At 27.6% G+C, this 27,857-nt stretch overlaps 1 protein-coding gene across 3 annotated transcripts; it reads right to left on the reverse strand.

Annotated features, from left to right (window-relative positions):
- Positions 1 to 648: 648 nt before the first annotated feature.
- Positions 649 to 27,455, reverse strand: LOC145195648 (serine/threonine-protein kinase mTOR-like). 3 transcript variants are annotated; one of them, XM_090077345.1, is made up of 56 exons: positions 27,126 to 27,455; positions 26,681 to 26,910; positions 26,329 to 26,430; positions 25,962 to 26,060; positions 24,053 to 24,196; positions 23,041 to 23,253; positions 22,781 to 22,893; positions 22,653 to 22,698; positions 22,242 to 22,384; positions 21,884 to 22,018; positions 21,653 to 21,720; positions 21,288 to 21,380; positions 20,126 to 20,209; positions 18,312 to 18,427; positions 17,922 to 18,030; positions 15,851 to 16,056; positions 15,639 to 15,761; positions 15,256 to 15,339; positions 15,055 to 15,147; positions 14,914 to 14,954; positions 14,731 to 14,824; positions 14,483 to 14,591; positions 14,067 to 14,314; positions 13,896 to 13,982; positions 13,692 to 13,784; positions 13,491 to 13,571; positions 13,242 to 13,354; positions 12,673 to 12,865; positions 12,284 to 12,481; positions 12,030 to 12,172; positions 10,513 to 10,678; positions 9,586 to 9,719; positions 9,367 to 9,445; positions 9,136 to 9,275; positions 8,846 to 8,946; positions 8,504 to 8,619; positions 7,630 to 7,707; positions 7,266 to 7,499; positions 6,896 to 7,027; positions 6,609 to 6,733; positions 6,376 to 6,493; positions 5,864 to 5,971; positions 5,620 to 5,720; positions 4,917 to 5,013; positions 4,591 to 4,689; positions 4,129 to 4,434; positions 3,760 to 3,894; positions 3,326 to 3,636; positions 2,974 to 3,244; positions 2,515 to 2,597; positions 2,296 to 2,368; positions 2,030 to 2,104; positions 1,572 to 1,707; positions 1,380 to 1,439; positions 876 to 1,146; positions 649 to 743 (listed from the first exon to the last, which is right to left on the reverse strand). In XM_090077345.1, exons 1-56 carry the CDS (start codon positions 27,349 to 27,351, stop codon positions 728 to 730), a joined length of 7,392 nt encoding a protein of 2,463 aa, XP_089933471.1. In that variant the 5' UTR covers positions 27,352 to 27,455; the 3' UTR covers positions 649 to 727. The 3 variants fall into 3 exon arrangements, with proteins under 3 accessions (XP_089933471.1, XP_089933470.1, XP_089933472.1); XM_090077344.1 differs by having other exon boundaries at positions 5,620 to 5,732; XM_090077346.1 differs by lacking the exons at positions 17,922 to 18,030; positions 18,312 to 18,427; positions 20,126 to 20,209; ... (10 more) ...; positions 26,681 to 26,910; positions 27,126 to 27,455 and adding an exon at positions 16,399 to 16,540 and having other exon boundaries at positions 5,620 to 5,732.
- Between the last annotated feature and the right edge of the window lie 402 nt (positions 27,456 to 27,857).

Genomic DNA, 27,857 nt, shown 5'->3' on the forward strand with positions numbered 1-27,857 from the left:
GATCCTTCGATTGAACGTACTGGATTCCTTAAAATTTAACCTTTGACTGCCTTGATCAACTGAGGAATCTGAACTGACCTCTTCAAACCGCTGCCAGACTTTCTCTCAATACAACCAGTCATTTGAAAACATTTAATCATAGTATAAACAGTACTCAGAGGCTTGTTTTGCATCTTCGCAATATCTTTGGGCGTGGTATCATCCATGACAAGGTCAATGACGGGGTTGTTTTTTTTAGTCATCTTTAATTTTTTGGCTGCTTTTTTCATTTATTTTTATTTTCAAAAATTTTTGCGTCAACAACAACAAACTACGTGCTTAAAAATAACAACGGAACATTTACTTTAAAATCATTAAACTTATTAGGAAACTTGCGGTTGCATACGGTATAGGTTTCACTAAAATATTTTGGAATTATGTACCAGTCACGATCCTTCTCATCAATTTAAAAGTTTATTAGCTTTAAATAAATAAAAAAAGGTAGGAAAAGAATTTAAGTCTTTTTAATTACCAATTATTACAGACCATCATTTCTACTTAAAGAAAAACTTTGCGAGGTTGTACGCTACGTAACTAAATTTTTCCTTATTAAGATCTACTTTGCACGCTCCGCGTCAACAAATATGGATTCAGTAACAACAACAAAAATATGTACAACAAAAATATAAAATAAAAATATACAATAATAGAAATAAACTATTAGCTCCGTATATCAAAATTTAATTTGCTACCAAAAAGGACACCTAAAAAATATTGAAAAAAGTACAATATAAAAGATGCTATTTATAGAAGATTATTTTACACAGCAAACATTTATAAGAAAACGTTTACAATTCGATTGTAAAAGAAGCTTGAAAGATATTTTGTTAACTTACCATCCAATATAGGCCTGACATAGATTTGCGTGTGAGGTAGCTTGAAGTATTAATGCGTTGACCTGCTTTTCAACCTCTATAGCTTCATTGTTGTTAAAATCTCTCCCAGTCAATTTGTCCCTAACTCGATTTATAATCTGTAAAGCACGCTTGTTAACAGCTTCAGGTTTTGATCCGTCTTCTAGATTCTGTAACGGTTGCTCAGCAGCATTTGCTGCCGCCTTGTTTCCACGAGGTCGATCGTGGGTGTGATCAAAACTCTCTTGAAATTCTACAAAAAAACGCTAGAGGTTTAAAAAGGTTCTTCTATCTACAAATCCAATGTTTCGCCTTTCTTCTGATTCAAAACCTAACTCAATTTGTTTATAAAGGATTTTAAAAAAAGAAGTTAACAAAAAGGTTCTCGAAACTTTACGATTACAAATTTATGATTAAAAAAATTAAAGAGTTTTATTCATAGCTTAAAAGTAATCATAGCTTAAAAATGACGCAATCATTGCTCACCTTTGTTGTGGGTGTCGTAGGTTTCACCAGTTCTTCCTTGTGATCTTTTTTCTTTGGGTGCTGAAAAGAAGAATGTTTAAAATCTGTTTTTAGAAAGCAACAATTTCCTAAATAACAACACTTAAAAAAAATACAAAAAATAAAATTTGGCACCGAGAAACAGGATTATTGACATTACTATCAATAAATTACCATCAATAAGTTTCCAATTAAGCAGAGGATCATAAACAAAAGCTTCCAATACTGCCATTAAGCTGTCTTTGTTCTCATGAAGCACCTTCATAACACTCTCACACGTCATTTTGTAGTTACCGTCAATGCCTGTCACCTGGGCAGAGAAAAGAAAAATATAATAATAATAATAATAATAATAATAATAATAATAATAATAATAATAATAATAATAATAATAATAATAATAATAATAATAATAATAAAAATAATAATAATAATAGTAATAATGACGACGACAAGGATGATGATGATGATGATGATGATGATGATGATGATGATGATGATGATGATGATGATGATGATGATGATGATGATGATGATGATGATAATGATGATGATGATAATGATGATGATGATGATGATGATGATGATGATGATGATAATGATGAAATTTATGAAGAAACACAAAACCTTACTTCCATTGCATTTATTAACATTCGCGTTAATCTGAAGTGAACTTTTTCGGGAAACTTTTCTCGAGTCATTGCTACCTAAAAACATTTCTTGAAGATCAATAACACTAATTAAAGAATAAAATTCGTTAAGCTATGTAGATTCACTCAAAAAGAAAATATTTTCAATAAATGAAATCAAGACGCACGTTAGAATCTTAAGGAGAAATGAAAGATCAGAACTAAAAGATTTTTTTTTAATAAAAAGTAAAGGGAAAATTTTTACTAACTTCAAAGCAGTCTCCAAAATCAATATGAAGAATTTTACCAGACATTCTATCCAACATTAGATTTGAAGGATGCCTATACAACAGAAAGTTTCAATTCAAACAACTCATTTGAATTGAAGATAACCTCCATCATGATTTTTTCTTTGTGGTCAAGTACTTGTTGTTAAATTTTTTTAAAACTATATTAAAAAAAATTATATGATAAACATTAAATAACACCTGTCACCAAGACCTAATATGTAACCGACCATTGACATGACAGCTAAAGATCGTGTGTAATTAGTGCGACGGTCAAACCACACCTGATAAAATTTAAAAAAAAAGAAGAAGCCATTTAATTGTTTTTCAAATATCAATATAAAAAATATAAATTTCTTTTATTTTATTCATTTGTAATTAAGTAAAATAAAAGAAAATTATACTTTTTATATTGTTATTTTTTCAGACCAAAATTTTCTTAAAATGTTTTTCAATTTTTTTAAAACTAAAATTTTTATATAAAACGTTTTTTAATTGAATTTGAAATAAAATTTAAAATAAAACATTTTGTTTTCAAAACTGAAAAAATTTCAGGTTGCAATGCATATGTTCATGAACTGAGTTTATCACCAATTACAATGGATCACGCTGAATATATCTGTATGAAGAAGAAAGATTTTTATAAAATAAGAAGTTTACCTCTGAACTTGGACTTTTTAACCAAAGAATTTTTGCCAAGTCATCTCCTTGTGTGTTGCTTAAGGCATGTTCAAAAACTTCTACCTTTTGCATCAATGAAAGGTGTTCATAATCTGGAGCCATTCGTAACATAATTCGATGCTCAATATTCAAAAGAATTTTTTTCTTTTCTCGATAATCACGAATCAAAGTATGAAGAGTATCACAATATGGAACCCAACCAATGAGGCCAGAATTTGTAGATAAAGGGATAACAGCATAGCGTTGAATGCTAAAAAAAAAGTACAAAGAACTCAGATTTAAAAAAGTACTGTCAATCAATGAAAATCAAACAACAATTGTAAGATCTTACCTTAGGTGTCTTTTAAATGTAACAGAATCATTGGATAGAAGAGTATTAACTAATCCAAACAACTGCATAACCCTCTCATCTTGTCGTAAATCTTCATGTCCTTTCAGTACAAACATGAACTCTGCACCATTGCTGCCTGTGATGGTCAACTTACGTGGACGCTGTTTTGAGGTAATGACATTTAAGGTTGTACTAATATTTTTTATTCGTGTAATTGGTTTATCAGGTTCATATGTACCTGGCATAGCTAACTCCAGATCTCTGCAATTTAAAAGCTTTGGAGATACATACTGTAGTTCCAAAGAAGTTAACTAAAATCAAAATATTTTTATCATTATTCATTATGAAACTTTTATTCATCATGAAGAATATTTAAAATAAAAGTAAAACTTTATATAAAATCAAAAAGAGTAAAACAAAACGAATTAAAAAACCTGAGGCAGCTGCTTTGAAATACGTCTAAAAACATGATAATATAGATCCCAAGCTTGCGTCAAATCTTTGTCATTGTTAGTTTTTTGATAGTTTCGGCACCACTCTTGTGCCTCCATCAACTCACGACCATAAGCCTGAATCATTTCAAATAATTACTTCATAAAATTAGAAAAAGGATGTGACCTAAGCTAAATAACTAGATTTTGATTAAACCAATTACTTCTAATTGGTCTATTCAAAATCTAATCAATTAGTTTAGCAACCTGATCATCATGACATATTGTTTCAGGTTTTATCACCAGGTTTTTAAAACATTTTAAAGATTAAAAAATCCTTAATGAAATATATATCAAAATATTCTGTTTAACCTGCTGAAATGAGGTTTCATTAGATGTTTGTGCTCCTCGTTCCATCATCATGTGAAGTGGTTCAAGAACAGCAAACATCCCCTTAACATTTCTTTCTCCAAAGTAAAGCCTTGAAGCTTCCTCCAGGCCCTCATACCATAGTTCATGCCATAAGATAGCAACTCTAATAAGTTCTTCACTGACCATCATTGCCTCCTGCACAAGAGCAGAACTGTGTTCACACAAATTTTTTAAAATTTGATTTGCTGCATTGTGCCGATCAGCATTTGGGGATTTAGAAGCAACTGTTAATGGGTATATCAAAGCCTATAAATAATTTAACAACAAATCAAATAAGTAAAAAAATAAGGTAATACCGTTGTAATAAACTTATTATCAAATTTTATATTTCTTATCGTCATTTTTTTTTTGTTATTTGACTTGTTTCTTATCTTATTTGTTCCTTTAAAAAATTTTTTTTGCCTGAGGATGCTGTTTTCCAACATCTGATAGAAGTTGATGAATGAGACGACTGATCAACAGACGTGGTGTATCAATTCTAGCTATTAACTGAGGTATTACCTAAAACAAACATCTACCAATAAGTGATTTACATAAAAATTACAAAAAAAAAACTATAATGAATCAGAAAAAGAATTATTACATTTACAAATTTTCTGAAATTAGAAATATAAAATAATATTTAACCTCATTACAAAGTTTAAACATTTTTCATTAGCCTATTTTTTGTTTATCTATTTTTGTTATACTATGTTAAGATCCAATATTATAAAATAAGGTATAGCTACCTGCAACCAGTTATCAATATGAATTGTTTTTATTCCTTCAACTAATGCTTCATGTACATCAGGCCAATGACCAAACTCAAACCACAAAGTAAGTAACCTGATGAAATAAATCAAAATTTTATAAGTAAACAAAAACACTTTAACATTCATTAATCTTTAGAAATAAAAAGTGTAATCAATGTAAGAAAAAAGAAACCAAAAATATTCATTTCAAAAGCTTAATTTATTTAAAACAATAATTTGGCACTCACAAATACAAGCAATACACATGTGACTCATTTTAAAATTGAGGTACTTTAGTTTAACTCTACTATTTTTACTAAAACTTTATGACACAATATCAAAATTTAATGCTGTTTGATGAAAGAGCAAATCTCTAACATTTTCACAAAATTTAATTTTTATTCATAATCTTTTACTGTACCAGCAAGACCTAACTTTTATAGATCGGAATGTACTATACTAATGCTGTACATGGTAAAAGTACAAGTTGGTGTGTAAGAAAATTAACCATATAGAACAAATAAGTTTTAATTTAAAAAGTTCTATTTAAAAAAAAAAACATGACTCAGTAAGTCAGCTCGGTTAGTAGGTTAAATCACTTATTGACCTCTTACAAAGCCTTGATTAACAGGTAGGGTAAGCCTTTTAGAGAAATTTTAATTATGGACTGGTTCTTAAATAAATAAAGAACATTGAATACCTTAAAGTGTCTTGTAGAGAGTTTCCCATAAAAAGAGCAATAGAACGAAAAAAACCCTCCACAGCTGGAACTATATAATTATGAACAGATGGATCAGTAGCCTGAAAACAAATCTGCAAAAACTTACTAAAAAAAATATTAGAGATAATATAACATGTATTCAAAATTGTTAAAACATAAATTGCAGACATTAGGCAAAAATACTTGTAAAACATACATTTCAGACATTAGGCCAAAAACATACCTTTCGAGGTGAACCAGGTGGTGAAAATTGTGATAGATCTGAAAGAGGCTGACTGTTTTTGTAATACAATACACTTTCATAATTCATTAAAGCCCATGAATGCCATGCCTAAGTTTAAACAAATTATAAAGTGCCATATTAAAAGTTCTAGAAGTCAGACTGTAAGAGATATTTCTGATAATAATAACTACTGATTCAAGTCAAAAATCATCACTAAGCATCTAAAACTAAACCTTAAAGCTATCTTACTGCTGACTTTTTGTTTTAAGAAGAAACTTTACATACCACCAAGTTATTTTCCAAATAGAATTAATTTTAATATACAGTTTTGCAGAGAGCACTTTTATTTAGCAAATATAATCTTACTTTATTGGTAGAAATATAATCTCACTTCATTAGTATAAATGGCTAAAAAGTTTACAAAAAATAGCACTTTGGTTTTAAAGTACTTTTTAAAATCTATAGGTCAACTGTTAAGTTTACTATGAAGGTTAAGTATGCTATATCATTACCTTGTACCACTTGCTGGCATTATCAGTAGCAGCAGCATAATATTGAAGGATTTGTGTGATTGTGTTGGAATTAATGCCTTGAATTACTGTCATCCATTCCCCGAGTTTCAAGTGACATCTGATAAATAATCAAGCTTTATATGAAACATATTTTTAGGACAGATATAATTTAAAAACAAGCACTTATGCATTCATACATTTACTTGTCATAATTAACAGAGATATCAATTTACTTAGCAAGAAGGCATACAAGTTCTTGACTATTTTCATTTAGTTGATCATCTATTGGTGATGCTTGGAATACCTTTGGCCTAAGTGTGTTACGTACAAAATGTTGAAGGTTATGAAAAGCACTATCCTGTACAAAAGAAAGATACTAATTGAAAAATCAAAATAAACTCATTTAAGAGGGATATCAAAAAAAAAAAAAAGGAAAAAGCACTCAGTCAGCTGTAAATAACTAAAGTATCAAACTTAGTAAAAAACATTTCTATTGCTTTTATGTTAACTGAGTGCTCACCCTTTTTCCACTCTTCCACAAATGTTTCATATAGGCAAATGTCACTTTCGGAGAAGTTGAAGGAATTGGTAGCTCAGGTGAAAGAGATGGATCAGTCCCCAACAACATTACCAGTGTTTGATAGGACAATGCCTTAATAAAGTTAATAGTGAGATTTATTAGCAATTTTAGCTTCTATAACTAACACTGTTTTGCTTTTATTTTAAATGATTTTGAACAATCTTAATCCAAAAAACAACAAAAAATTTTCAAAAAATTTAAAAAAACCTTTTCATAATAATGACTATTAGCTGTTTTGTAATAATTAAACAAAATTAAAATTTCAGAAAATTGTTTTAAAAATCATATAAGACATTTTTGAAAAGATTACCAGTTGCCCAGATTTTCTGCATAAACTTGCATATTTTAGCCATGTCTTTTGATTTTCCTGAGGTGTAAGAACCAGTGAATGAACTTGCAGTATTCGCTGCCAATCTTCCACCACTGGCTGACATCCCTGCAAACGATCCCACCATGCTTGGCGAATAGCTTCTCTGCGCTCTGTGCACAACTTATATGTAATTACCTCCTCAAGTTCAGACAACATTTGGACAGTGACCATAGACTAGCAAATGAAATATAAAGTTTAAGGTCCAAAAACTTTTTTGAAAACATGTAAAACAATAAAAATCTGAAACAATCTTTTATCTTATACGTAGATTTATTCAGTATGAATGTTTATCAAAAGTTATTACTCCATAAGCCCGGTTGTAAGATTCTCCCACCAAAGCTGTTAGCTCTGTATCAAGCATATCTCTAGCACTGTCAATGCACTAAAAACCAATAAAAATAATACAGAATTATAATATACTAGTATTTGAAAAACTGTTCATTCAATGATTTTTTAGACCAACTCAAACTTGGAAAAAAGGGGAAGATTTATTAGATATTTCAGATGTTAATGAAGAAAAAATTAACTCCAAAAGTGATCAAGACACCAAAGAATGTTAATTTTCAGAGGATGAAGAAGAAACAACAAATGATCATCAAGATTATATTGCAAAAGATGGAATATGTCTGAAAAAGACATCATTATTTAATACAAGACCTTGAAATTTAAATAAAATTATTAAAGAGAGAAGGTCCATCACCTTGTGTAAGCATGTCAACTATTAAATCAGTGTTAAATTATTTTGTCAATGAAAAAGTAATTGATTTAATAGTGTAAGAAACAAATAGGAAAGGGGCAAGATTGATACAAAATTGGTAAAACATTCAATTAGTCCTTCAGTTTCAAGATGTTTTTACTGTGAACCAATAAATTGGTTTATGTCCAAGTTGTGCTTAAAATGATGATGACAATAGATAAGTAAGACGTAGACAAAATTTTCCATATGCTTATTCTGTTAATTTTTGCAACAAAAAATCTTTTAAACAAAACTTTGTTGATATGTTAAATTTGTAACACCCAACATTTGGCAATCGGAGGGCTAACAAGATAAATGGCTTTTGGTAACTAAACCTTAATTAACATTTATTAACTCATTTTATCTTTTTTTTGATGAACTAAACTTTAAATGTCTTTTATCTTGTTGGTTTTTTAATTTGATGTGAACATTGTACACTTACACTTTGTGCACGTTCATAGTGATCTTTATGCAATGCCAGAACAGCTCTGAAGAAAGCACCTTCCAGTTTTTCTCGTGGTATCATGCATGTGTATTCCTCCATATGTTCCCATTCACCTGAATTTAACAAAAAAGCTTTGATTAAATCTTACTATGCTAATTGCTATGATTAAATCTTACTATGCTAAAATCTGAATTTGCTTAAATTTTACCATGCTAATTAATCTGGGTATAAATACTACCTAAGAGTTATATATGTTAATGATTACAATCTATATACTTTAAGTATTAAAGACTTAAAGTACTAATTTACAAAATTTTGTTATTTTTATAAAACTAATACCTAAACCCCATGCTGCTGATGCTGCAGTTCTTGCCATCTTGTGCCTGATATTATCCTGTACACTTTGCCATTTTTCAGTAGCAAGCTTGTTCAACTCTCTCCTAAAAAGTTTAAATCTTGTAAGTTAATATTTAAATTGCGTATTTACAATTTAAAACATTAACATTTATGATAGGTTGTTTATTTTGGTTAATAAATATCATGAAAATTCTTAAAACAAATATAGGTTAAAGAAAGCTAAGAGCTAGTGAAAATTAAACAGATTTTTAATGAAGTATTTAGCACTTTACCATTTGCCTAGAGCTTCTAAACACCTCATTCTACCAAGTAGCAAGTCGTCATCATTAGGGTCTTCTTTGTGTTTCATTTCATATGCTTCAAGAGCATGTTCCCAATCATGTAACTTCTCAAACCAACGTTGCCGCATTTTCTAAAATATATAGGAAAAAAAGTTCATAATAGAAACTTATAATTTTTATCAAAAAAATTAAATTTTTTTTCACATATAAAAAACTTATTACATAATCAACTTTAGAGTTGCGCATTGCATAAACCAAAACCCCATTTGCAGCTTCAGGATTTTGCAGCTTATTGTTGATGCTTAAAAATATATTCAAGCATTAAATTAATTTTATGAATACAGATAAAACCAAAATATCGCTATTAAGATAGAATACAAGAAATCTAATTACAAAAACCTTTTAATCTTAAGTTAAAATGAGTTTAGAACATTTTAAAACCTGATGAGGGACTCTAGAACTTCCGTTGTCACTGCTTTCTGAAACTCTTCTTCTTTATAATGAAGAGCTTTAGCATATGCTCGACAAGCAGTTGCACATTCACCAAGCAATTCAATACTCAGAGAAAATGTTCCCTTAAAAAATAATAAATAATAAACATAAAATTAAAGTCATTCACAATAAGACAAAACAAAAAAATTCATTTAACAGTAGGCTTCCATTTGATGCAATGGCCTACTATATCTTACTTAACCCATAATAATATAATTTAAAGCTTTATTCAGATATAATATTATTTACTAATAACTTAATGGGCTCAAATGTTTTGATTTGTACATTTATTGAGATAAAAAACTTCTTATTGTTATTATTATTTATCTTACAATCTATTATTTTACAGAATATAAAATATATTTGTGATACACAGTATAAAACAATAAGTTGTTATTATCAAGAGATATGGGAAGCATTAGTTGTAAGTTACCCAAGATTGGCTGAAGCATATGGATGTTTGATGAAAATGTTTTTTGTTTACATTCAAACTTGTAACTAAGTAATTGTTAATATTAAGGGTTTATATTTGGCTTATATTCATAAAATATATAGAGAAAAGAGGAGTCATGATGGCTTGTGACTGGTCAATAAGGTGTTACCTTGAGCCACAATAAATTTGAAAATGGCTGCTGAAGAAAGAAAAAACAATACAAAGGAAGTTGAACAGATGATGAGACAAAACAAAATATTTGTTTTAGATTTTTGATGAATACTAGGGCAAACTTTACAAAAGTAGATTTAAATGAAGTGAGTTGTAACCTAAGTCAGTTTAGCTCTTTTTTTCATTACACATTTTTGGCACATTTTGGGAGCAGAGGAAAATTATTTTACCAGAAAGAAAATAATGGATTACAAACTTTACTAAAAACTTACTTTAATTTCACAGTGTTCCATAAACTCTGATAAGTTCAGTAGAGTTTGAGTTATCTGTTGAATATTTTGGGACTTTAATGCTTTCTCCAAACTTGAAACAAGTTCATCTTGTTGTTCTTCTGAAAGTTCTGACCAGCATGAGACAAATGCAGCATTGAAAAGGTCCCTTTATTAATAAAATAACTTAAATACATAAAAGGTATTATCTTTACAACTCAATTAAAGAAAACGTTTTAATTATTGGAATGCATGATTGTATACTATCAACATGGTTAATTGGATAGTTTTTCAAAAAAAGCTTCTGCAGCTTGTGTTCTGCTACTAGTATTAAGCTATTGCTATGATGTTATCACAACAATAGAAACTGGTTTAAACTATTGCTTCAGCAGCAAATCATTTCAATTTTTACAAAAGTCACTCTAGCACTTTGAACAAATCTTCAACAACATCAAAATATGTTTTAATATACACAAAAAACATTCCACTTTAATTTAAAATTGTTGGTATTTCTATAAGATAAAATCACACACTTCTGAAGATTTAAATTTAAGTGCTAATTCAATTACCATGAAAATACAAATAACATGATGGAATTATCAACTTTCAGGGCAATACTTTTATTATAGATAATAAAATCGAAATGCAATCAATGCATGAAAGATGTGATAGGCTTTACACCTAAATTATGAACTTTTTTTCATACTTTATCCATGGTCTCCTCCCTCCCTCCCCCCCCCCCCCCCCCCCATTTTAAATGAAAATTTGGACTTCCAATCTGATCCTCTCTTTGAGAACTAAACTCACTAAAACAGATTTCTTTTCTTTAGATTAGATTTTTTTTTACTACAAAATTTTTTTTTTAATACTCACACTATTGAGGTTTCATTAGTTCTATTTGCCTGTAAACATCTTTTTTGAGTGGCAATTTTTTATTGTTGCTTGAATATTACAAGCAATCAACTGGTATTTACTACTTGCCTAATAATCAAAAAATTGATTATTAGGCAAGTAGTAAATACCAGTTGATTGCTTGTAATATTCAAGCAACATAGTGAAAAAAGCTCTAAGCAATTAAACTTGCTTATCAGTTTAGCCTTCTTGATTATGATGATTTGATGAGATTTTAATACTAAACTATTATGCATAAGAGTGCTATTTGTGTTGCTTGGAAGAGTTAAGTAAATTTTACACAAGTAAACTGTTGTTTACAAGAAATTAAAGTGATAATTATGCTAAAACAATGTGATAACTCAGAAATTGTTCCAGAGCTTAATTTGGTGTAAGCTACATTTTGTTTATTTTTTTTAAAATAAGTGAAGTGATTTTTGAATTACTCTACATGAAAACTACTTTTTAATTTATATTTAAAAAAATATCTTAAGCTAAAGTAGAAGTAAAAAACTATTAATATTATAATTATTAAAGTAATCATTTGAATTTAAAAAAATAATATCTTTAATTTAACCATATCTTAAGTCACACGGAACACAGAACAAAATAAAATTGAGAAGCATCACCTTGCAAGTGGGTTATATTGTTGTGCTAACAATTGACATGAGCGTAGTACAGGTGAAGGTGATTCCTTTAGCAATTCTTGGCTGAATCTACGCAACCACTCAGTCCAATCATCTTTAGATATACAAAAGACAGGTGTCCATGCCTATAAAAATCAAATTCTAATTAATTTAAAGCATAAAACTTCAAAACAATTTTTTGATTGTGAATTTGCATAAGTAAGTCTTTACATAATAAACTTTTGAAAAAACACAACCTTTTGAAGACTATTAGCTTTAACAGCCATCTTTCTCAGGCCATCACTAGGAGCAACAAGACCTTGGTCATCTAACAAGTTTGATTTAATATGTTTGCGCTTGTATAATGGGTCAGATTCATAATCAATGGAACCTTTATTAATTCTTGCAATAATGCAATCATATTTAAGGTCAGTAATTTTGTGTTTAGATAATATCTAAAAGGCAATCAGTTTGCCAGAATATAATAATTTTAAAATATGATTAAAAAATATACATTAGTTTAAAATTATATAAAAAGTTATTAATTATAAATTTTTTATTATTAAATAAAAAGTAACTAAGAAAGGGAGGTTAACCTTTATTAAATCTACAGAAAATTTAACATTTAAAACAGGTAGATAAATACTTTGTTAACAGCTGGAGCAAAAATTGAAAAACTCCTGCCCATTTGAGATGCAACAGCAGTCAGTGTTTTCATTGCAGCAAGACGTATTTCAGGATAGTTGTCTAATACGCGAATGATTGGATGAATAATTCTAGCAGAAAATTCTCGTAAATCAGCACAATCACAAAGTCTCTCAAGTGTTTCCAAAGCAGCTCTGAAAAGTTAATACTTGTGTTCATACTTACATACATAAAAACTCTTGATTTTAAAATGAGTTTAAAAGGTTAAAAAGCTTAGTTGAGAAAACAAAACTGAAAACGTTATCACCAATTTTGTTGCCAACTGATATGTTAGAAAAAAGTATGAGAAAAGTATTTTTATTGTATATTCCTCTGACTCATTTTTTAACTAAAAAATTTCCAAAAAAAACCAGAGAAAAAAGTATTTGGCTAATGTAAGAAAATCTATCAATGAAAAATTGAAAAAAGACTTGCACTACAACTAGTTTACTTACAACTAGGATAGATATTTAATGTTCTAAAATTATTACTGGATTAAGCCTATTCTTAGCATAAAAATATCACACTTACAGTTGAACATCTTTATGAGCATCAGCAGAATCAAATAATTTTACAATAGGTGGTATGAGCAAATGTAAATAATCATCAAAACTATCACCAAACTTTTGAATACTTGCGAGAAGCTTTTATACAAAATATAAACTTGATCATTTAACAAGAAAAACAAAATTTAAACAAACTTTAAAAACTTTTATTTTAAAATGGTCTTTAAAAAACTTACAAATATTATAGAACAGTATTACAAGAAAAATATCAAACCTTGCAAGTGACCACTTGTTGTTCACTCTGATCATTGTTAAAAACCTTTAGCATGTGAGGAAGGATTTGTGGCAAGTATAACTATATAAAAAGGTATTTTGAAAAAATAAATTCAACTTTACATAAAGTCATAGCATACAGTGTAAATTAGTATATTTACATTGTTTAAACATTAAATTTTATAAAAAGAAGTAAACTCACTTTAAATTCTCCACCAAGAGCTATCGATAATTGTTCTATCAGATCAATGAAAATGTTTTGCAATGTTACTGGACTTGTAAGAACCCAATATTCCTAAAGTTTTTTCCAAAAAAATTTTTCCTTTAAAAAAATTTAATTATTTCAAATTTATTTTATTGTGAAAGATTTTTGAAAATATATCCTTTAAATATGTGCTTCACTTACTCGAATTAAAGTAAAAATTTCATCCAAATAGTTTCTAATATGCTGCTTCACCACAGAAATTAGCTGACCCAACATTTGTAGAATATACTTAAAGAAATTTGAAAAAAGATAAAACATGAAAAAAGTTATTTTATAAAATCATTAGAAGTTTTAAATAAAAAGAAATCTTACATCTCTAAAACCAGGTTCACATGTTCTTATGACATTCAAATAAGAAGGCATCAGATGTGGCAGATACTGCACACCTTTCATTCCCATGTTGTTGAAAATAAAATGAACAGCTTGAATAGCAGTATGATGATGTGCTGCTAGCACTGGGTCACGCATTATACGCATTAAAGAAGCAATCACAATTGCAGGATAGAACTCTTCTAGCTGAGCACTGGCCATATTTACAAGCATTTCACTTGCATTTGATTCTGAACATGGAATGTAAAAGATTAGAGAAAAAACCAAATTCTAACATTAATTACATATACCAATACAAAAGTTTAGTCTTGTTGAACAAGAATCAACTTTTGTATTGCTGTGTGTAAACAAAAATGTTAATTTAAAGTTAAAAAAAAACAAAAAAACAAAAGAAAAACCTGTGCTTTCTGCACTGTCATCTTTATTTATTACTGGACCTTTAGCATTTGTTATTTGCTTATACTTGTATGGGTCTAGAGCACCAAGCAAACCCAGTACTCGAATTGCCTAATATTAAAACAACTTTCTAAATTATAAGTTACTAGCCATGTTATTAATTCAGAGCAATAACAATAATTAAAAAAAAACTTCATTACAAAAATAAAGTAGAATAAATAGAAGTATGTTTCAATTAGAAGCTGCATACCTCTTTTCTAACACCAGGAGACTGTTCAGTCTTAAGAAAGTTAAGAAGCACCTCCAACAAATTTGGATATTTTTTATAAGGTTCAACAACATAACTAAAAGTAGATTTATGTCAAAAAAGGTTCAATCTAAGAAAAAGAATATAAGGTAATACATTTTTTAAAGAAAAATTTATATTATTTACCCCGTGCTCTCAACTAACTGTCCAAGTGTACACAAAGCCACCTATAAAGTATTTCATTTATATTTAAAAACAGCTGTCAGACAAAAATAATAATTTTGGCTGACTATTATAAATTGCTTTTCACCAAAGTAAAAGCAAAACCTCTCTTTTGGCAAGTGAAGAAGCATCTTGAAGCATTTCAATAATGACAGGAAACAGCTCATCTATATACTTTCGCATCTCAGCTCCACCAACCTTATTAATGTAAAAATTTAATGTACAAAAATTTTTTAATAAAAACTCTTGCAACTCTTTCTATTAAATTACTAAAAAATTGATACATTTATTGGTTAACATATAAACCTGTGCTAGTTCACCGATAGTAGCAAGTATGCTTGTAACAACACCAGGATTGGGATCTTTGTCTTTTAACTTTGGTACTAAAGCCTAGTAATTATAACAGCAAAATAAGAACATGATAATCATTGCTTCATAAAACAATTTTAAAGTTAGATAATAAAGCATCTATGTGGCCTAAAAAAGTAAATAAAGTTAGTTAACTTTATGAACTTATGCAGGGCAAATGATATTTAAGGGTCTTAGAGAAGATTAAATAACCAATTACTTTATTTAATTTTTAATAATTTTTTTTATAAAAAAAAATTGTAGTATTGAATATTTACAGTTATAGTAACAAAAATCTTAGAAAAGCCATAGTAAACCTATGAAAAGTTAGCATTAAGTACCTTTAAAATTGGTTCCATGTATGGTCGAATCAACCTAGGTGCATTGGAAACTAAGTGTGCCAGCATTCTTGCACTTTGCTCTCTGCTTCGTCCAACACCACTATACTCAAGTTCAGTAAGTATCTGTTAAAATATTTATTAAGAAATTCTAGATTTAATGTAGATTAAAATCATATTAAAAAATCATATTTAAAAAAAAAAGAAATTTTCACTTGTATAAGAGTTCTTCGTAAAGATGGCATAATATATGCAGGATTGTAACTGCTTAACCTCCCAATCATGCAAAGAGCAAGCTCACGAATTTCAAACTCTTCATCATTTACAGCAATAAATAGTGCTTGCAAATTTTCAGCTTGAGCCAAATGAGAATCAAACTTCTGATCCAATGATTTAAGCACACAAAAACGAATGTCTGGGTCTGATAAAATGTAGATAAATAAACTTGTTTAGTGGTAAGGAAACAAATTTATTTTTCATTTCCTTAAAATGAATTTAGATAAAATTCTCTTTGCAAAAAATACAATACAAAGATACTTATAGAGTGCTTTAAAAAGTAAGAGAATTCCTTATTAGTCTTTTTTTAAATATCATGAAATAAGAACCAATGAAGATATTTGTTTTTTTTATAAAAAAAACCATACTGATGTAAAACTTCATTTCAAAAGGCTATAGAATAAAATAAAATAGCAAATTGAAAAACTATGATAAACCAAAAAAAATGCAATAATGAAAAAAACCATAACTTGTATTTAAAACAAACCTATGCACCTGCTTTGCATCAATATTACCAGATTATTGTAAATTGCAATCAGAACTGTTATGATCTCTTAAAAAACCAGCATCTCAGCTAACAGTCTTGCTGTTCTCTATTGTCTCTATATAGGTATGTTTGTTTAGTTTGTGTAGATATTTCAAAAACCTGATACATTAAAACTGAAGCAGCTTCAAATAAGACATTCACATTACGACCTTATAACCTTGGCATGAAAAAGAGATCTCTAGGCTTTTTAGATTTAAAACTTATTACAGGAACTTTGCTTCTTCTATTGGATATTTCAAAGTTACTAAAAATTACATGTTTTCACTTTTTCATTGACCAAATAATTCTTTTTCATTAGAATGCTACTTTAAACTTTTGAGGTTATGTCAGGGAGCCAGCATTGCTTTTTAAACTGGAAATAATATCCTTAAGTCTTTTCTGTAAAATTTGTTTTTCACTGTAATGGAAAAAATACACTTTTTACAGTTTTCATTTAAGCTGCTTGTAAATTCATGCTAATTTACTCTTGAATTAGCTCTTACTTGATGAAATGACCTTTATTTCATTTGGTGGTTGTTTTGGGCCATCAAGATCAAGGATCATAATGGATACCACCGGTTTTGTCACAACTTTTCTGGCACACCTCTCATAAATTAATAATCTTCTTATCATATAAATATTGCTATTGGATTCCACACATACCTGCTACTTTGCTTTGCTAACAGCTTTTCAATCTTAACTTTTAAATCTTCTTAAAGTTTTCAATGTTACTAAATTGGGATTTTATTGAAAAAGAAACTAATTAACATTAATTGACAATTTCAGTTTTAGAGTTGAAATCAATTTAATTGATTTTCCTTTTGCCTTTTTTATTAGACTTTTCAGTACACCTTTTTATATGCACTCGCTAAAACTCAAATTATTACAAAATATTGAATTAGTGAAGTTCAAAGTCATATAAATATTTCAAGTTTTAGACTTTTTTTTGTCATTTATATTAGATTGTCAGGAAAAATCTCAGAGTTTTGTGCTATTTTTTGTTCAGCTGTTACTGAATAAACATTCAAATTTGCATTTTAATATCATATCTTACACAGAAGCTTTCACTCTATCTAAAGGTATGATTATTTTTTTCCAGTATTCCATAACTCAATATTTTTTTAGTCTTATTGAAGCATGTCAAAGAAACAATTTCAACCTGCATGTTTTTAATCGCAGTCCAAAAATTAAACAACTTGCAGATCAAAACCCTACCCCACCCACCATACTGCCCAGACATTGGACCAACCAATTCTTGTTGGTAGAAACTTTCCCAATCAGAACCATGCAATAGTGGTCTTCATGGTCTTTGTTGAATCTTGATATTGCATCAACCAAAGTGTACTGATTTGAATGGTCCATTAGAATAAGTAGGTAAGATTAGTAAGACAATAATAAGATAATTGCTCTCATTTTTTGTATAGCTCATTTACCTAAGATTTTCTTGAAGCTGTCAAAGTTAATAAAAATAGTTATAATGTTACCTTGGTCAGTTATTCCAACAGTAAGCAATTTACTGAGAACATCATTTACAACTTGAGTACCAGCTGAACTGATAGGATATGATACAGCTGCATTTGGTACTACCATAGGCTGCAAAAAATACACTTATAAAGAAACTAAATAAAAATTCTCAAAAGTACATCTTACCCACTAAACTTAATTTTACTGTTCACATTTTTAGATAAACTCTTAAAATATTTAACATGAGAACTTAATTTGTATAAGTAAGTTTAGTAAAGTTATCACTTCTAAATAAAGAATCTTCAATAACTTATCTTGTAAAAAAAAACATTAATGTGAACATAATTGTACTAATGTTATTTTTCTTTTGTATCATTTTATTGAAAAATAATCACATGAATTGTACTTACATGTAGTGTTGGTTGCAATAGATATGAACATGTGCGAACTGCTTCAATTCGTATTCCTTTGTGTTCACTTGATAAGAAAGCAGCACAGTTACTGATAAAACGAATTAAACCATGTCCTGAAAAATATATGTAACAATATATTAAAGATATATGTAACATTAAATAGAAACTTAATTATACAAGTCAAGAAAAATCACTTCACTTCTGCCCGAAAACTGGCTGAGTAAGCTGAAGAGGATTATAAATATTAAAATCAAATTATCCCATCAGACAATCAGAAATAGTATCCAAGTCTATAAATTTCAAAGATGACTTGAGTGTAATAAACCATTTTTGAGTAAAAAACACATGAAAGAAGATTGGAGTTTGCTAAGAAATACAAAAACATCCTGTCAAGTTTATGGAAAAAGATTCTGTAGAGCGATGAATTGAAATTCTATTTAATATCATCTGATGGAGCCCAAAAAGATTACAGAAAAGCTGGAGAAGCCTACAAATTAAGCTGCATGAGAGGAACTGTCAGGTATGGTGGATGTAATCTGATGTTATGGGGTTTAATGGCTTGTAAGGGTGTCAGAAAACTCCAGTTATTAAATACTAAACTCCAGTTATAAGAAATTGCATAGCATAACTTGAATTATGTTTAATATGCTTTTTTAGTAAAATGGCTGGAGGAAACATATGGAAACATATTAAAACAAAATTTGAAGTCATCTGCTAGAAAACTTCAACTAAGATCTGATTTTACATTTCAGCAAGATAATGATCCCAAACATGGTTTGCTGAAAGTAATGTTGAGGTCTTAGAATGGCCTGCACAATCATTTGACCTTAATCCCATTGAACATTTGTCAGAATTATTGGATGTAAACCTTAGAGATCTTTCATTTTCAAAGTGGCAATTGAAGAACCCTGGGACAAAATTCAATTAGAAGAAACAAAATCTTTAGCCAAATCAACACCTAGATATCTAGAAGCTGTAATCTAAGGAAAAGGAGGCAAAGTATTAAAATAATTGTTTTGTTATTTAATAATTTGTTATGAAACAAAAAATGAGATTGGTTGAATATTTTTTTTGACAATAAAAAACAAAACAACTTAAGTTCCCTTATTTTTAGATTGAAAATTTTGTGATTCATATTTTACACTGGAATAAATAAAATCTATTTAAAAACATTTTCTTTTATTATTATTTCCCTTTAGTTTACTGAAAAAGTCTAAAGTTACAAAAATATAGCACTTTTATTAGGAAAAATATTAAAAAAATTGTTTGGACAGATTTTTTAAGACACTATGTGTGTCTATATATGTATGTATGTGTGTGTATGTATGTATGTATGTATGTATGTATGTATGTATGTATGTATGTATGTATGTATGTATGTATGTACGTACGTACGTACGTACGTACGTATGTATGTATGTATGTATGTATGTATGTATGTATGTATGTATGTATGTATGTATGTATGTATGTATGTATGTATGTATGTATGTATGTATGTAAATAAAACTTTAGCTACTACTTCTGTAAATAAATGAGTTTGCACAAAAGAAAAATTGTAAAATGCAAATTTCTTCAAAAATTATACACTTCTTTAAACACAGATATATGATAGAAAAATAATTTTCCCACATTTAGTCTTACCCTATGAGCTATCAAAAGCTTTAAGAGAAAAATTTACTTCAATGCCATATTTGAAAGAAAAAGTCTGAAAAAACTTTAGAGTTGCTTACTTAAATTAAGATATTTTTGAACAAATTCAACTTTGAAAGAATAAATTTCTTTTAAAAAAGGCTAAAAGTAATTAGTACCTTCAAAATCAAATGTTCCTAGAGTTCGCAAAGCCAGTGTTGTCATAGCAATATCTTCTTCAGCATTTGTGGCATAGCCTGAACCTAAAATGTAGCGCTTAATGAATGTAAAAAAAAACTGTTTAAAAAAAAAACTGCTTTCATTTGTAATAACAATCAAAATTGTAGATTATCTTAAGAATAAAAAAAAAAATGTCTGAACTTTCATCTGAACTCCTTAAAAAAATTTTTAAGACCAAATGAGTTTCAGTTGTTTCTCATAACAATAATAGACTAAAAATAATTATAAAAATAATTTTAAAAAAAATTTTAGTTAGAATGCACTTTATCAAAATACACATAAGATACTAAACTTGAGATAGTAAAAACTTTTTGTATTTAAAAAAATAAAAAAAATTTTGTTTGAAATTTTTTTATTTTTAAATGATAAAATTTTAAGACCATTTTAGTTTTCTTTTTATCTAATAGTGAGTTGGTCTACATTTTTTTATTACTTCAATGATTCTATTTGGCACTGAATAAGATTTTTTAAATTCATCTAAGGTTATTTGATCCCAGCATTCCTTTCCATTTTCTTTTAAGTCATTGACATTTTTCCTTTAAGATAATTATAAACAAGAGTCTTCAATCTGTTTATATTTTTTGCTATTTCTGTTTCATTTAGTTTCTTTGAAAAAAGTGCATCAATCTTATTACACTCATGATCAGTGATGTCTTTTGCTTTGCCCATTTTTAAAAATTAAATAATTATAAATTTAAACAAATATAACTTTAAAATTTTTATAACAACTTCAATTTATATAAAAATAATTTAGAAAAAAATTCTATCAAAAGTTTTATAAAAAAAAAAGTGGTTTTAAAATTTTGTTGTTTTAAAAACGATCATAATTAAAATTTTTTTTTCTCTTTTTTTTTATGTACAAATTTTTTAGATATTCATGCATTTTTTTAGATACCATTTATTAGAATAACAAAGAATAAAGAAAATAAGAACTAAAATAAAAATTTAAATAATTGTTTAATAAAGAAATTATGACCTTTTATGAAGTGGTTTCAAAATTTTGATGCAGAGCAAATTTTTTATGAACTACCAAATTTTTATCTCAAACATCCTTTTTAACTATAAAACAATCAAAAAGTTATTAAAATTTTTTAAACAAACCAGTAGTTGTTGTTGTTGTTGCACTTTTTGGAACACCAGGGTGGCCTTTAGGCCTTTGTACAAGAATACTTGATAACATGCTTACCAAACCATCTATAACAGATAATTTTCTAAGTTAGATCTTTTCTCAACCAGTTTTTTACTTTATGCTAACAAAAGATAAAAAATATTTAAGTTTAGTTGCGGTGTACTTTTATAAATAATAGTACAAATGTTTTTGCTAAGTAAAATTTTACTTGGTAAAAATATTTCAACTAAAAAAAAAACTACACACTTAAAAATTTCATTATGTATCAGTGCAAAAACTATTCTTTTATTAATTTGAAATATAAATAACTAAAATAGACATTAGTTTCAAACTTTACTTTGTATTGGTTTCTTCATAGTTGGTATTGCATCAGCTAAATCTTGAAGTGATGCAGTCAAAGCAGGGCTAAAATGTAAAAATGTGTTGCAGAAAAGAATTTTAAAAAATAGGCCAGTTATGGTAACACTTGTAAGTTAAGGGTATTAGATAATTACCCTTAATTTATAAGCTTCTTGAACATGACTTGATTTCTAATCAAAGTTTGTGCTATAATTTTATTCAGTCCTACCTCAATCCAACACTTAGCATTAGCTTTATTATCTCTGAAAATAAGTTGTCTTTTGCAGCTGATTTGGGACCAACAGCTCTAGCAGTCATACTGACACAGGCAAAAACCATAGGATCAACAGGCGCTGTACGCCTTCTGTAAAAATTGATAAAAACTCTCTATTCAATTTAAACAGAACTTTTTAAATTTTAAAACATGAAAGATGTAATTAAAAACACATATCCTTTTACTTAATATTAAGAAACTTTAGCACAAAGTTCTTAAACATTGTTAGACTAAAATCTGTATCACTCATACATAACTATTTTTTATCATTATGGTAAAACTTCCAATTGTGCAACTAAAAAGAAAAAACAACCTGTTTGATGGTTCTTTAGTCGATAATAGCACCTTTATATGATCAAGAACACTTCTCCAATCTGCCCAGTTAGAATTTATGTCACTCTTTACAGCCAAAGCTAACAAACCAATAGCTTCAAAAGCTATGGACCTTTCACGATCCTATAAAAAATTAAGTTTTAGAACATCTTTCATTTAATATTTCTTGTTAACCTTAAAATTTGTTATAAAGTAAAAAAAGTTTTTTTTAATACCAACCTTTTTTAAACTTAATTGGTACCTCATTGTATTAGTTATAAAACAATAAAAAAAATTAGGCTTCAAACAGAGTTTGTTTTAAAAATGATGTCTTTGATTATTGTTTGGGGACACCACATTTCTCCAATTTACACTCCTATGTAAGATTATTTAAAATATTACAAAAACTTACTTTTTTAAGAGCATTATTCATATGAGTGAGTGTTTGTTTAAGGTACCTAAATGAGGAATCACAAGACTTTTTTCTCTAATCAAATAAATCTGAAAGATATTTAAAAGACAATTCAACATAATTCATACTTCTTCATAAACACTTTTGATTTGAAAGCTGCAAGCTGAGGAAGAAAAGTCAGTAATGTGTGCTGAACTAGACTACTCTTGAATGATCTCTGCTTAAGCACAGCAATGCATACCTATAAGATGAAATTAATCATTGTAATACTTTTAAACATGAACATTTGTTTTTAGACAAAAAAGATCATATTAAAGTTAACAACAATACTTTATACAAAATTTAATAGATGACAAATCACCAAATAGGCATAAATTAAATAACCTACTTCATCAAAATTATTTTCCATAAACTCTTTGCAGCACCGACTTTGAGAGTGTGGGATCTGATGCCCTCCACTTAGTGGCATAAATGAGAGCTGAATTTGATGATGAGCTTGATGTGTAAGAAAACGAGGAGATTTTGACCAAGGTATATCTCGACTAAATAACTCTTGAGATGTTTTATCTCCATATACCTCTTCCATTTGCTGCCGTAACCTCTGAATATAAAAACTTATTATAAAGAAAATTTTTAAACTTAAAATATGAACTTGCACATTTTAGCTTAACATCCTGATTTTGAATCATTTCTTAATGCTCCACTCAAATAATAACAATTTAATGATACTTAAATACTAAAAAATAATTTACATAATAATAAATAACAAAAATAACAATAATGATAATTATAATAATAGTAATAGTAATAGTAATAGTAATAATAATAATAATAATAATAATAATAATAATAATAATAATAATAATAATAATAATAATAATAATAATAATAATAATAATAATAATAATAACAATAATAATAATGATAATAATAATAATAATAATAATAATAATAATAATAATAATAATAACAATAATAATAATAATAATAAAAATGATAATAGTAATAATAATAACAATAATAATAATAATAATAATAATAATAATAATAATAATAATAATAATAATAATAATAATAATAATAATAATAATAACAATAATAATAATAACAATAATAATAATAACAATAATAATAATAACAATAATAATAATAATAATAATAATAATAATAATAATAATAATAATAATAATAATAATAATAATAATAATAATAATAATAATAACAATATAATCATTGATGATGATGATAATGATGATGATGATGATAATGACGATGATGATGATGATCATGATGATCATAATGATCATGGTGATCATGATCATGATCATGATCATCATTATCATGATCATGATAAATAATGATAATAATAATAAAAATAATAATAATAACTGTGGCCTAACCTCTCCTTCACTGCTGCTGTTTCTAATAAGCTCTTGCAAAACAAGCAGTGAACCATGTACTTTATCTTCTCTAGTTAAAATATTCCCACGCTCTTTTGTACTAGCCACATCATCAATTCCCTTCATTGCCTCAGTATAAACTTGCTAAGTATAGAATATAAATATATATATACAAAATAAAATCCACTGATTATAAACAGTTTTATCATGATTGTTTTTAATGATAATAATACAACTATTCATAAGACAAAAATAACATTAACTTTGGTAATAATAAGAAAGTTTATCTCTGTGTATCACACAAATTCATAAGTTCAGAGAAAATTTTATGTCAATCAGAATTTTAATTCAAGATTTAAAAACATTAAAAAATCAGGAAAATTGACGAGAAACAAAATCTACACAAATTTAAAGTTTTTATGATTATTGAAGTTATGAAAATAAAAAATAAGTGAAAAAGATTGAAAGAAGCAAAACACTAAGTTTGCTAATCTTTTCTGTTGGTTTTTTTATTACAAATGTTAGTTTGGAAAAAAGGGGGAATATTCTTTAATTTAAGTGAAAATAAAACCACCAGTGGAAAACAAAATCAAGAGTTTTATCTGGCATGAGTATAATGTCAAGGTTAAAACTCAACTTAGGTATTGCTAGTTTTCAAAGACAACATTTTTTTAGGAGAAGGAATTAAGACTATTTTCTGCTAGCCAAAGATTTATAAATAGATAAAGCAAATCAGAAAGAATTTATTAATTTAAAAAATTTATTATTTTTTCAACAAATTCTCTAGCTAGTAGAGTTCAAGGTTAATCTAATATTAAGCATGCCTACTTTATCACCAAAGTTTAATATTTTAAATCCTAAAAAATTTAAAATTATTTTATGTACAATTCTCTATAAAAAAAAAAAAAAGAAAAATTTATCAAAACTTTTAATTTTTAAGGATATCATCACAACTATAGCAATATATAACAACTATAGCAACCTGTAATGAATTCAGCTTAATATTTGGTAACCCTGGATCCAATTCATTTGAGCAAGTTACTGCGAGGATAAAAAGATAATAAAGTTTTTCAAAATATCTAAAGCTAGGTAAGACTTTTTTATGAAATAACAAATTTTAAGTAAAGAACTTTGTATGATCATGGATTTCTGGGTATGAAATATAACAAGTTAAACAAAATGTTTTGATTTTTAACAAGTATTAGATATCAAAACTCCACAAGTATCTCAAGCATCTCCATTATATAACCAGGATGGTGTCATTAAAAAAAGAAATTGAACCTAAACTTAATTGATGAAATTGTAAGAAAGGACATATTTATGATTTTAAGAAATCATTTTGAGAATTGTGATGGAAATAAGCTTGGATCTCTATGCACTACTAGACACATGTATTAGTAGAGGTTGGGGATTTTTTAAAGCAATTGTAAATGTTTGATGAAAACAATAAAAATGAGATTTACACTAATAGTGTAGTCAAGAATTTGTTCTAGCATTTTAGTAAATAGGTGCTTGTGGTTTGAAGGGATATATTTCTTAGAAGGGGAATCTCTAAATACTTAGGTTCCCTTGATAATTGGTACAAATTATGTTGAAAATGGAAATAAGTGATCACAAAAAGATTTTCTGCAAAGATAGTTTTTCCATCAATGATATTATCTGCAATGTCTCTATATCTACAAAGCCTTAACCATATTCCTCAAAAACCCTCAAAAAATATATCAATTATCAAACAGTTTTAAGTAACTTCAGTTTAAATGTTTCATCTACCCAATGCTTTTTATAAATAACTTCACATTACATAAGTTATTTATAAATAACTTCACATTACATAAGTTATTTCAGTTTAAATGTTTCTTTAAATCCTTTTGAATTTCAGTTTTGATGAAATGTTTTGAAGAACACGCACCTTATAATAGGGTGTGTAGTGATTTTTTTTTGTCTCCCTTTGAGCAATAATTGCAAAACAAGCTCTCAAAGCTTCAGCAGCTCCTTCCCGAATCTGAGGCTAAAATAAATTAAACAGAGAATTAAATAAGAAAGAGAAATGTTTTTATAAAATCAAATGCTGATTTTCTACTTATTTTATTTTTAATTCAAATGGCATGATTCTAATCCCTACAAAAGAAAACTTAATTTTTATTGAAGAACTTTAAAAAATATATATAATAATTAACATAGATAATTAGTATAAAATTTATCATTAGTGAGTAATTCTTTGCAATTTAATAAAAAACAAAAAAAAATCATTTCTGAAGCTATAGTCAAGTTTTTACCTTAGTATCACGTACAGCATTATAGAAATAGTCAAAAAAAGATTGAACATGCTGGAAGAAGAATGTTGGTGCATTTACAGCTAGCTCTCTCAAAACCAAGACCTGTTAAAAATAACTAAGATTAAAACTCTCAGATTAAAAAAAAATAAATATTATGCGTAATTTATAATTTGTCAACTCATAAAGTTGTGGCCTAACTAACTGAAAATTTCAAGAATTAAGGTAAATGCAAAGTTTAAAAGAAATTTAAAAAAACAGAAATAAAAGAAAAAGAAAAACATAATAACTAAAAGTAATCATTGTTTGCTTTAATTTTTATCATTCTTTTTAAGCAACAAAATTCAACACTTACTGCAGCATGCCTTCTTCCTTCTTGCCTATCGCCAGAAAGCCATTCTAAAGCTTTTTTCATTTCAAACTCAACATAATCTGACGAAAATGTTCCTCCAACTTGTGCTAATCTACCAACAGTCTTTGCCACCATTTCCATGACTGTTACATCATTACAAGGTAGCATATTTCTTAAGTAGTTGACAAAGCGAGAAGTGCGATTTGAATTACCATCAACATTGATAAGCCCAACTACCAACAATAAGAAAATCCTAATATAATTTTTATTGCATCTATAAACATTTTATTACATTTATAGCATATACTAATACTTATTTATAATACTTAAGTAGTAGCTTTAATACTTAAGTAGAACTTTAATAAATGAAAAGATTTATTTGAGCTTCACTAGCAACAATTATCAGCTGATTACAATATTAGCATTTGTTTTTATTATACTGTGTTACCAATCGCTAGTATTCCGCCTTTCTTTTCATTAACATTAGCACTATTAACCAAGTCAAATATATGATGAATTAATGAGTCCATTATTTCTGTAACTTGATCAGCTGGTATCTCACGAAGTTCTGTTGTAACAAAATCCTGTAGTTCTTGAGCAAATCTATTCCTTGATTCTTCGTTTTGACTACGAAGTCCTGTCACGATTTGGACCATTCTTTGCTGCAATGCCATTTTTCTTTTATTTGTATGTAATTATTTAATAATTATCTTTTTTAGTCATCACATGTAATGTTTGTAAGTTATCAGATATACAAAGCTGAAAAGAAAAATTTTATATATGCATATGCATTCAAGAAAATACACACACATACACACATACATTCAAATATAGACACAGACATACATACATACATACATACATACATACATACATACATACATACATACATACATACATACATACATACATACATACATACATACATACATACATACATACATACATACATACATACATACATACATACATACATACATACATACATACATACATACATACATACATACATACATACATACATACATACATACATACATACATACATACATACATACATACATACATAAGATAAAGATAAGGGAAAATCTGCCATTTATTTACAAATTTTATTTTCTCTTTAAAGTACGGCATGCGCGCATTTTCACGGTCCTTCAATTCCAGAGTCGTCAGCAGAGGG

This window comes from Hydra viridissima, unplaced genomic scaffold, assembly GCF_058129835.1.
Source record: "Hydra viridissima isolate aposymbiotic clone 2 unplaced genomic scaffold, HvirCarnegie_v1 scaffold_2, whole genome shotgun sequence".
Taxonomy (NCBI): Eukaryota; Metazoa; Cnidaria; class Hydrozoa; order Anthoathecata; family Hydridae; genus Hydra; species Hydra viridissima.

Bases quoted from the DNA above. Each gene is read 5' to 3' on its own strand.
- LOC145195648 (XM_090077344.1), bottom strand. From the start codon at position 27,351: ATGGCATTGCAGCAAAGAATGGTCCAAATCGTGACAGGACTTCGTAGT. The intron at 21,381-21,652 runs GTAAAGTTTGAA...TATCTGTTATAG, and splicing joins TATGAAGAAACCAATACAAA to ATGGTTTGGTAAGCATGTTA. The intron at 15,340-15,638 runs GTACTTAATGCT...TATAATTACTAG, and splicing joins ACATGGAACCAATTTTAAAG to GCTTTAGTACCAAAGTTAAA.